Raw genomic sequence first — 11,925 nt, 5'->3', positions numbered from 1 at the left:
GCTCTCAGTATAAGCAAGAAGCGTTGAGCGGTGCATCTGCCAGCTGGGAGGCCTACCCTTGCTGCACTGTCTCTGCAAATAATGGCTCTGCAGCTGATGCAACGAGACAATTTTCAAAAGCCATCAACTGCTACCTGGTTCAACTTTTCAGCCTGACTTGACTCTTAATAAAACAGTATTTTGTTATTGCAGTCAGTAACAGACAACTCTGAAGGATGTCAGGGCTCTAATTATGGCTCTGTTTTCCTATGTTCAGTAATTTCTTCCCACATTTTTCTTGAAACCAGGTTTAGTCTGATCTCAGTGGGGAGGTTTTTTTTGAAAATTTTGGAAATTTTTTTTTTTTCACAGCTGGACACCGGACTCCAGATGTGGCCTCCCCAGTGCTGAATAGAGGGGAAGAATCACTGAGTCCGGCCTTGGAGCCGGTTCCCCAGCCATGGGACAGCCATGGGACTGTGGAGTAGTCAAGGCCACAGTTGCCCAATTTTTTCATGAGGGCATCATGGGATTCCAAGTCAAAGGCTTTTTTAACGTTTAAATATATGATATCAGCCTCTTCCCTTTTCTCCAGGTGATGAGATTAAAGCCCCCCCAGGTCCTTTTCTGCAGAGCTGCTGCCCAGCCACATTTCCTTCTATGACCAGGTGACGTATCACCAGCCTGTATCGGTGCATGGGATTGTACTGTCCTAAGTGCAGGACTTTGCACTTGTCCTTGTTGAACCTCATGAGATTTCTTTTGAGTCTCAATCCTCCAATTTCTTTAGTTCTCTCTGAATCCTATCCCTCCCCTCCAGCATATCTGTTACTCCCCCCAGCTTGGTGTCCTCTACATCCTTGCTGAGGGTGCACTGCATCCCATCTTCCCAGTCACTGATGAAGTTACGGAACAAAATCGGGCCCAGGGCCGGTCCCTGGGGCATTCCACTTCATGTGTTTCTACAAAGTGCTGTAAAGGGGAAGTAACTTCCTCAGCCTGACGAAGGGTTTTTGAACCCGAAAGCTTGCTTAAAATTGTTTTAAGTTGGTCTAATAAAAGGTATCAGATTTACCCAAAGAACCTTGTCTGCCAAAGGTGAAGTAAGGCATTTGCACATGGCTAAGGCAGTTAAGGACGTGAATTCTGTGAGCTCAACAGTTTAACAGGCTCAGATAAAAGGGCTCTGGATTTTGGGAATTGGGAGGAGAGCGGGGAAAATGAGTCTTGACCATACTTGTCTGGTACAGGTAACACTATAAATGCCGGAGTCAGGAAACCTAAAGCTCGGACTCGTTAGTTCATTGATTCGGTCATCTTGGTCAGAGAGGGGTACATGTGCTGTTGGTTTGGCTATATCTCCCACTTAAAATGCAAGCTGGTAAGAAGCTGCTTTATTAAATAGGAGGGAGCACAACAGTGTGGGGAGCCACCATATCACTACTGTATTGCCACTGATGATGGCCTTGAGTAAGGTGGTTAACTTGTGTCCTGCTTTCCCCAGTACACACTGGTGGCAGTGCATCCTGCCACACAAGCCTGGGAGACTGACTTAATGTTTATAAAGAGTCCATAGGTTTTTTTGATGGCAGTCCCGGAAAATGCAGTATGTTGCTTTATCTGCATGCTTGAGACATGTAAAACCAGGAAGGACTGAGGAATGTGATCTAGGAAGCAGACCTGCACTCCCCCATCAGGCAGTCAGGTGGGGATCAATGGGTGTCTTCAGTCTAATTCATTGAATTACTGTATATTATGGTCACCCGAGTCATGGCCACCGTTTTTCTGAAACAGCATCCTAAGGACTTTACTAATAAAAAAAATAAAACCTGCACTTTTTTTCTGATGCCCAACTTGGTATTTAAACAGAGTGGAAACGTAGTCTTTCATGCGGAGGCAGAAACAAGCAGTTGCACTGTGGGAAGAGGAAGGAAGCCTGTGTGGTACACATCCCTTTTTAATTTTAAGGCAGCTGCCATCAGGCAGCTCCCATGATTATTTTAATTACAACCTTTTATCAAATGTAATCCAGAGTATATAAATAGCAAGGACTGCTTCCATCACCTGTGAAATTTCAGTCTGTTGTGCAAAGCCAAATTGGTTCTGATCAGAGCGGGTCAGGCATTTTCCAGTGAAATGTCTTTTCCTCAGAAAAACGTTGCTTGCCCAATCAAAGCTTTCCAGTAAATTGTTCTTCTCAGCTAGGACAAGGATTGTCTAGTAAAAGCAAGGAGCGGAGCGGGGCAACATGCTTCTCTCTGAACAGGCAGTGGCCCGTGGCTAGGGTGCTCCCCAGGGTGTTGGGCCTGGGAGCCGAGTGCCTGCAGGGCCTTTGGTCACCGAAACAAGTGAACCGCAGCCTTCCACGGCATTTGCATTCGGCTGTCACAAACCATTTGAAAAGAGCTTGGTACAGAACAGGAAAACTTTGAAAATTTCAAACTTCTGTGGGATGAGAAAAGCTTCCTGCCCCTGCTCTTGGTCTGATTTGGAGACCCAAGTGAAGAAAAACTTCAGTGTTTCTCTGTGGCTCAGTTTCTGATCGGCAGTTTGCATAACCTACCTTACAGAGATTCCTTCAGTTCCTCTGGACTGGGATATTGGGGGCACTTCAGATTGCCAGGCAGCTTGGCATTCTGGCCAGCCTGCACTTAAATAGCTTGCCTATTGGTCTCCAATATGTTCTGGTTTCAACTTACTAGCTCGCCTCCTTTTCAAACATACCACTCTCTTTTTTTTTTTTTTGTGTCCCTGAACTCTTACTGCCAAGGAGAGACACCAAGAAGGAGGCTTTGCTCCTGGTGGTGCTCCTTGTTCCACGTGATCTTGTAGTGACCTGAACTCTGCCCCTGGGCGAAGCCAGGTTGGAGTTGGAGAGGTTTTGCTACCCTTGCCTTGCTCCAGAATCACACCGATGCAGCGGTCGCATGCTAACCCTGTGTGCGGGTGCTTTTTAAAAACAATACGATGGTTACGTCTGTACCGAGACAATCTAACCTGGGTGATTTCTGTGCTGTTACCGGATCACCAAACCCTTCCAAATCCGGCTTTCTCTTTTCAGAGGACAGATTCATCAGGATGTGCCTCTGGATTGGGTACTTAGGATGGGCAAATTTTACCTGTCAGAGAAGATGAATTGAAGGGGACCGGTTTTCATTTCATGTCTAATTCTTTGTTACTTCCAGGTTTTCTTTTCTCGTATGTGTATGCGGCATTTCTGTTGTAGACAGAGTTTCTGTCTTCAACGGCTTGTCTGACTCCAGGGCAGAAGGCTTGTTTGGCAGAGTCTCACCATACCTGTAGCATGATTTGGGGTTTTATCAACCAGTGCTTTACGCTGCACTTCAGGTAGCTGGGCTGAGTCTGCTTGTTACCCATGCAGTCTCAAAGTTGGTCTGCCATGGCCAGCAATTTGAGGCATGTCGCCATGGCGCAGAGCCCATGATCTAACGGGAAGGATGCTTGTGCATTCCCAGTGCCTCTGCACAACGTGTGTTGCACTGCATTGTGTCTTGTAGACGTGCGCGTGCTGGAAGTACAGCCCTTTCAGGCTTTGAGGTGTTGAGGAGGGCTGTCATTTCTCCTTGTCACATGCCAGCTTTTTCCTGTCACCTCCGTATTGGCAGCATTTCCAGATGCTGCTTACACTAGTGTTTCTTGGCCTCCTTGATAACCCATGTACAAAACATTTGGAACGACTCGCCTGTTGCTTAAATAGCTTCATTACAATCCAGCGTGGTATACGTGTTTCTGCTAATCCCAAAGGGCCCTGTCTTTATTGGCACTGTCATTAGTAGCAACATTTGCATAAATGTTCACTAAAAGAATAGCTTAATTAATAAACTGGGTGTCAGTACGAAAAGACCTGTCCTAATGACGAGAGTATAGTGGTATGCTAAGTAGCTTGAAATGAGTCTAATTACTGTTAAAAACACACTTTTTATTGATATCCACGCGTCTTGTAATGGGTAACAGTTTTACTGATGTTTTTCGGCAAACCGTGATGTCTCCCACTCCTGCATCCTTTTCTCCCCAGCCTACCCGTGATTCAGTTATTGTACGATATAACTTTCCTTTGAAGTTACCAAGATCAGATGTCATAGTAAAGTAAGTAGGCAACACTCAATTCAGACCGTAAACGTTAAGTGACTAGAACCTATTTGATGCTCTGGTTGAGACCCTCAAGGTGTCTTGCCATTAGATCACTTAAGAAATAGCAGGTGATTTAACATCCAGATGTGGGGGAAAGCCCTTGGCTTGGAACGCTTGAATTCTAACCAGCCATCAAGCAGGCAAAAGATACAACAGCAGCAAGAAGCAATGGTTGAATGATGAAGGTTAATTCTTTCTGTCAATGAGGATCCCACTGTGGGTTCTTGAAACAAGACCAAGCTTTTTCCTAGATGAAGCATGCCCTGTCCTGCCCTGGATCCTGTATGAAGGCCATGGGGAGTGCAATCATGACCTTCCCCTGGTCCATATTACTGTGGCAGGCAGTGGCAACAAGATGGGTGGCATCTGATATGGCCAAGACCAGGAGGGCAGTATGCAACTACTGTTAGACTGACATAGCTCAAGTTCCTTGCTCCTAATAACCAGAGAGCATACTGTGACTAGTGTCCTAAACTAGGACCCATCTGACACTTCCTTGAAGAATGGTTGCTTGGTCTATAGCACCTTTAATTCTTCAAGGTGATGTGATCCGTGTAGATCCTGCCCCCCATTTCTGCTTTCCCGATTTCTCACCAATACAGCGTTTGTGTTGCGAGGGAGAGCTGTGATCCTTGTTCTGCCCCTCTCGCCTTCCAGAGGAAGCATAGGACTTGTGCATGGTCCGGGGGACATTACCAGTCAAGAAAAACCCACTCCCATGTATGCGAGGCTCATGTAGTCATGAGGCTGCAACATCTCAGGCCCCAAAATAAGGAACCTTGTAAGGAAATTCCACATTATGAATTTTTTTCTTTTTTTCACATGTTCTATCTTTCACTTCTAACACTTCTTTGAGGGCATCGCTAGGCCTTTTGTTCCTCAAAACACATTTCTTCCAAGACTTGGAGATGAGAGCTATGACAGGCCAGTTATTGGTGAAGCTTACGGAGAGAAATGACTGGCAGGGAAATACCACAAGACCAATAGCAGTAGCTAAACTGTGAAGGGCCTGTAAGCCAAGCACATTGAGGTTATGGAGAACATTAAAGAACTATTTAAATTAAACTCTACAGCTGATGCCTGCTGTGAAGGAGTGGTGGGGGGATGACTCTTCAAGTTTTAACACTATTTACAACATTGCTGGAACCTCGCAGCAAAGTATTTTCACAGTGAATAAGTGACACTCCTCTGCCAGATTTGGAGATCTTGCTAAAACTCAGAACACCATTAGTCTGTGTTGGCCTGTCTGCAAATGGGAATCTGCAATCTGAAGTGCAGACAGTTCATGAAAAGAACTTCAGGAAGCTTGTGCTGAGCAGGGGTTACTCTTCTGGGAGTACTAAAAGATGAGGACCTTCACTTAAGACTTTCTGCCTCTTGGAAGTAAGAAAATATCAAGGAAAATGTTAAGACAGTAACCAGGTGAGAAGGAACGGCCAAGGTGGATTTGTCAAGAGGAAGTCATGCTTGTCAAATTGATATCCTTCTCTGGCATTTTAAGGTTTCTCTGGTTGGGGAGGAAGGTTGTGGATGGAGCGGTAGATACCATTAAGCATGGACTTTTAATGAGAGTTTTAATACAGTCTCCCATGCCATTATACTTTGACTTTATTACAGGTATCTACATGAAACTATAAGGTGGCTGCAAAACTATTAGATCTTCATATCCAAAGACCCTAGGGAGTCCAGTTTAACAACTCAGTTAATGACTTGGAGGATGGAATTGTGTGCGTTCTTAATGAATTTGTAGATGGATACAAAGCTAGGTGGGATAGTTTGAATCCTAATCCTGCCCTCCAAAGTGCTGCTGATTTAGAAACATTGCAAAAAAGATCTGAAATTAAATGAAATTCAGTAAAGATCAGTGCAAAGCTAGGCATTTAAATAATCAAGTGCACAAGTGCCAATTGGAGAACAACTTCATTGTCATTCAGTACTGCAGAAAAGGGCCTAAGGGGCAGTGTGGACTGCAGGCTTATTGTGAATCACCAGTGTGCTATTGCAAAAACAAGCCAGTAGCGTACTGGGATTTATTAACAGGAGTGTCGCAGGCTGGTGACACAAAGCAGTTCTTCCAATCTGTTTAGCTCGGATTAGTCCTCATTTGCATTAGCGTGTCCAGTTTTTCACTTCGAGAAAGGTGTAGAAACAAATTAGAGTCCAGACAAGAGAACACTAGAAATGAAGAGAAATCTGGGAAACATGATTTACGAGGAAAGGCTGGAAGCACTGGGATTATTTAGTCTGGAAAAGAAAAAGCTGGGAGTGGGAAGTGTTTGATAGTAGTCTTTAAATACAAAAAGTGCTGTTATAAAGGAAATAGGAACTGGCATTTCTGCATGCATAGAAATTTTTAAGCAAGCTTAAATTGTTCTCCAACTATTTAGTTGGTCTAATAAAAGATATCAGATTCACCCAAAGAGCCTTGTCTACCCATGTCCTTAGACCAACACGGCTACAACCTGCACCCTTGTAAGTTAGAGCTTATGCCCTGAAACAGATTCCCTAGAGCAGCGTTTCTCAGCCCCTGGGTCATGACCCAAAAGTGGGTTGCAAGAATATATGAAAGGGTCGCAAACAAACTTTCAAAATGGATTTTCCTTTAAATGAGAAAAATGGGGGAAACGGTGGCTTTTCCCTTGCAGAGTTCCAGCCTGCAAGGGGCTGCTTGGGGCCCCCCTGCCCACACACTCGGTGGCTGGGGCCTGGGGATAGCAGGTCGGGAGTGAGGGGCACTGGCCATCAATGTTTACAAATGGGTCCTGGTACAAGAGAGGTTGAGAAACGCTGCCCTAGAGCAGCAGTCCATGGCCAGCTTTGGGCCAGATTGAGTCGGAGATGGTTGGGTGCTAGGATCCAGGTGCTGCTGCTGCTTTTCCCCACCACTGGCATGGAGAGAACATCTGCTGCTGCTGAGGCTTTTCCCCACGCCCACCACTGCCACTTTCCCCTGCAACTGCTGCAGAAGCTCCCTGCCACCCAGTGCCCCTGGAGCTTGCCCACAGGCTGATCACTGTCCTAGAGACTGTGGCATCTTCATCATATGAAGTTTTTAAATGCAGGTTTAGCTGGGATGGATTAGGCAGGGATGATCCTGCCTTGAGCAGGGGATTGGACTAGATGACCTCCCTGAGGTCCTCTTCCAGCCCTACTTTTTTGTTCTGTGACTTCTAAGACTGGACTGTTTACACAAATTAAACAGTTGGTATAACATCTTGTAAGATGGTGTCCACCTGTTTTGGTGTCTTGCAGCCTCCAGCATTTAAGGTCTAAGTAAGAGAGAGGAACAGTGGAAAAAACCCTGGTCAGACCCATTTCACTCTCCCTTTCAACATCCGCTCTCTGCCACTGTGACACATGATCCTGGGCAAGGCGGACCCTTGGTCTGACGCAGTAAATGGCAGTTCTTATGTGAAATTATAGCATCACTTGGATGTTATAGAATTGCAGGATAGCTCTGACCTTTTATAGGGCTGTAACTGTTGACTCCCGTCTTCCCAGGTGATCTGTATAGCTCCAAAGAGCACATGGACTTTAATGTCATCTCGCCTGATATATCTTCCTTTTAAACTAAAGCCAGATAACTTGGCTTAAGTATCTAGATATCCAGTGTTGCATAACTTTCTCAAACCAGTCTTCAGAGTAGAACAGGAGACCTCAGTAAATTCTGCAATTAATGACCAAGTATGATAGTCATAATGGCTACTCTGACTGCTGACTTATGTGTCCTTGCGTTCCTTCTCTTCACAGATGGAGCTGAAGAAGAAAAAATGGAAACTGAGACAGATGGGCAACAGTCAGAAAAGGTGAGTATCTGAGCCTTCAATCTTTGTGTGGTACTTCCTGAAGTTTGCCGTTTGCAATAAAGTTGGCAATAATTATTACTTTTGTATTGCAGCAGCGTCAAAAATCATGGCAGTGTTGCGCTAGCCGCTTTACACATGTATAATGAAAACGTGGACCCTGCCCTAAACAGCTTGCAGTCCTAGAGCACCTTGTTTGGCCTCAGCTTAGTGTTTGGGTCACTCTGCTGTTTTAAGATTGGTCAGGGTGGAGTTGTGGGGGCAAAGTGAGAGGAGTCACTCAGCCTGTCCTTCAGTCCCTGCCAGCCCCAGAGCAGCAAGGAGTACAGGGGTAGAAGTGGAAATGTCGATAAGAGCCCTGGAGAAGCTGCACTAGGAACTCCTGATACGTTCTGCACTAGAATCATAGAAAAAACGGGTTGGAAGGGACCTCCAGAAGTAATCTAATCCAGTCCCCTCTCCAGTAGTAGGATCATCCCTATCCAAACCATCTTATACAAATCCATGATCAACTTCCCAGCAAACCTACACAGTCAGCCCTGACACGATACAAGGCCTAACTCCCTAATTTGCCACAAGTAAAGCAGGGGGGACCATAGCAACCAATGTCCTGCTGCTGGAAAGGTTGTTAAAATACACTCGAGAGATCCAAGGAAGAGGGCACACTCCCATCAAAATCCCCAGTGTTGGCTGCAGCCAACATCCAGTGGTTTTGAGAGAGGTAAAAAAAAACAAAAACAAAACCCATGTTGCAGCAGGAGGGAGAAAAAAATGTCCCAGTCCCAGTGGCAACCAGTAAAACCCAGAAGCATGGGACATACCCATAGGAGAGCATAGGCACTGTTACTCTTTGTTCATCCCTGAACAATACCTGTTCAACCTGCTTCTCTTGAGCACCCCAATGATGAAGAGTCCACAGCTTCCCTAGGCATCTGTTCCACTACCTCCCTGCTCTAACAGGGAGTTAAGTTTTTACTGATATTCAATCTAAACCTATTTTGCTGCAGCTTCAAACCACTGGTCTGCATCTTGTTCTCTGCAACAACAAAAGGTGTTGCAGCGGCACCGATTCAGGATTTGAAACATCACATGGGAGCCTTGTGGCTGCACTTAGCTTCCTTCGGTGAGAAATTGTCTCCTCAGGGTTGAGAACCATTCATTTGGTACAAGACCAGCAGAGAGGAGTGCCATCCAAGAAAGTTTCCTGTATTCAGCGCTTTGTAAAACATTGTGTTGGACTGCCCGTGTAATCCATTTTCAGAGCTGGCATATAGAGGATGTTGAGAGGACAGAAACAACAAACATAGTTCTTGCATTTCTATTTTGGGTATCATTTGGAGCTGGTGGGCAGCTGGAGTGAAGTCTTTTGTCCACGGAAGTGTTCCAGTGCAGGTCGTGATGGCATAGGGGTCTTCTGCCAGTGTGACTTGGCCCTGGTTTAGGGCTTGTTCCTACGCTAAGTGTAGTCAGAGGCAAATTCTTGTTGGCTTCAGTGTGTGCAAGATCAAATGCTTTCTACCAGGCAGTCTGGCCTGCCTCTTCCGTCTATGCATCTTCATGGAGAGTATCAGCAGGAGCAGACACTTGTGACAGTGACTTGGTGGGCAGTAGCTCCTTTCGTATAGCAGAGCTGTCCATTACTAAAGGCAGTGACTTCTGACCTGGACTGGATTCAGACTTGTGCCCTAGGGCTTTACTGAAGATAAAGCTTGAAGTTGCTGTGTTTGCTCTTATCTGTCATACTTCCTTGTCATCCCATTTTTTCAGTCAAATAAATGAAATGTTACTGGCTATAATAGCATGCAAAGTGCATCGTTCTAGATGTTACTTCTTGCTTACTGTATTCTTCTCTTGCATAATTTTTACATTGCTTTTTTGAAAGATGTGTAAATATAGCACATGGTAAACAAGAGCATGAAAATAATTGATCCAGACTTCTTGGAAAATGATTCATCATCTTGTAGAACAGAATAGATTGGACGTATTTAAGAGTTCAGATTGAATTCCAAATGGAGAAGTATTTGTCACCTCTAGCTTTCTCCATGAAACCACTGCTGATTTTCTTATACAGTTGAAGGCCCCTGAGTTTTAAAAAGAGAGAATCCCTGAAGGAAACACTTTATTCTGTTTACAAAAGTGTGATCTAAGGAGTGGAAATGCTTATTGCTCCACTCTAGCTACAGGGCAAAAAGGCTTTTTCACACAGTGAGTAATTAGGCTGCAGCTTTCAAGGCCTCAGATATATCTAGTGGCAATGAATTTAGCAAAATTCAAAATAGGAATAGACATCTGGATTGTCATCAAGGAGATCCAGGTTCATTACATCCAATGTAACAGATTTTCCAAGGGATGCAGCACCTTCTATGCAGCAGGTTTTAAGCCCAGCCCTAACCAATAGGTGCTGAAATGAGATGACAGGTAGGAGCCAGGACAGGTCGGTGCATATTTCCTGCTGCCAAATTTTTGTTGCCTTTTCAGTCGAAACATCTGCTGTCCATTTCTGACTGCTGGGTTCCCAGACTGAATAGACTGTCTGATCCAGTGTGGTCATCCCTGTTTCCCCCCAAAAAATTGATCTTGCTTTTCAAATGCATCTCAAAAAATTAATTAAGTTTTACTCTACCTTCCTAGGGATGTTGGAACAATTTTAAAATGGAGTTGTGAACCACACTAATGTTGTATGTCTCTTATCTTTTCTCTTCTGCTCTGCCTCCCTCTCCCTTCTACCCGCCAGGTGGAAAGTAAAGGAGAAGGTGAAATGGAGGAAGGTGAAAAAGTTCAGGAAGGAGAAAATGAGAGAAATCCAGAAAAGGAGCAAGACAGTGAAGTGACTGCTGATGTCAAGTCAGGTAATAGATAGTGGCTGTTACTCAACTGCATGTTACCTTTAATAGCCTTTCTCCAAAGATGTAGGAAGAGACTATAAACTTAATTGTGGCAGAAATATTTCCTCTCGCACATCAGGCCTGCTGCTTGGTTCGGCAGTAAATATTCCATTTTAATTTCACTGCAGAGCTCTAGCACTAAATTCTTTCATGAAAGCAATTTAGACTTCAGTTGGAGCCTTTTTTCATATTGTCGGTAAATGAGTAGATGAATAAATTGCTGTACTGAAGTGGGCACATGCAGCATAAAGGAGTTCCCCCCCGATTGCCATGCCACTGGTCTCTTCCACATGCAAAGGGGCAGACAGTCGGAGTTGCTTTTATGCTCAGAAGCTATCATGCTTGCTCAGTTTCCATACGTGGCTATGCAAATCATTTGACCAGTTGGGGATACTGCAATTTCTGAGTATTTTATCTTACACATTTTAAAATACTTCAGTCCTCTTTTATGGACATTATCTCATACTACGTAGGTCTGACCCATCTCTTCTGGCAGATTTGCCGTGTCTAGGGTTTTAGGAACAGGTAGAATAAGACAATAGTCTCAGTTTGCATCTCCTAAATGAAGGTGGTGATGAGATGCTGGGAACACAACTTAAAATTGGTTTGTTGCAAGACTGGGTCAAAGATGGAGAGAAGTGACCTGGGTAGAGAAGGCAGGGACTTCGGAGTGCCACCCTTGGCTGTTCAGGGAAGGGGTAGGCGGGGATCTCTGGTGTGCGTAGTACTGGAATTAAAATAGCTTTTGTGAAAACACAGCAGTGTGAAACACCCAAGTGGGAACGTTGTAATATGCTGATGTATGGATTTAGGCTGTGTGAGCACAGACCTGCATGCTATGTAACCCTACCCCTGGTGTGATAGTCATTAACACTGAAGTACATATGTATCATGTTATTTTTGGCGTTTCTTTAGAAGAGAAGGAAGCAGAGGAGAACAAGGAAAACGTTGATGCAAGCAAAGACAAGGAGAGTGATACTGGGAAGAAGAAAGTGGAACACGAGATCTCTGAAGGAAATGTAGCAACGGCTGCAGCTGCAGCTCTTGCCTCAGCTGCCACCAAAGCAAAGGTTTGTTGTGTACAAATTTCCGTAGCCACTGACTTC

The 11,925-nt window shown here is 44.7% G+C and overlaps 1 protein-coding gene across 1 annotated transcript in view; it reads left to right on the top strand.

Moving 5' to 3' along the window:
- Positions 1-11,925, top strand: part of SMARCC1 (SWI/SNF related, matrix associated, actin dependent regulator of chromatin subfamily c member 1) — a gene marked incomplete at its 5' end in the record, with an annotated part of 138,659 nt that overhangs the window by 84,696 nt on the left and 42,038 nt on the right. Inside the window, 3 exons of the mRNA XM_006035676.3 lie at positions 7,882-7,937; positions 10,669-10,783; positions 11,735-11,889. Coding sequence (XP_006035738.2) covers positions 7,882-7,937; positions 10,669-10,783; positions 11,735-11,889 — 326 coding nt within the window. The remainder of the gene's footprint in view (positions 1-7,881; positions 7,938-10,668; positions 10,784-11,734; positions 11,890-11,925) is intronic.

This window comes from Alligator sinensis, unplaced genomic scaffold (assembly GCF_000455745.1).
Source record: "Alligator sinensis unplaced genomic scaffold, ASM45574v1 scaffold1296_1, whole genome shotgun sequence".
In the NCBI taxonomy this organism is placed as follows: domain Eukaryota; kingdom Metazoa; phylum Chordata; order Crocodylia; family Alligatoridae; genus Alligator; species Alligator sinensis.
Note: the sequence above shows the minus strand (reverse complement) of the source record. Positions and strands in the feature narration are given on the sequence as shown.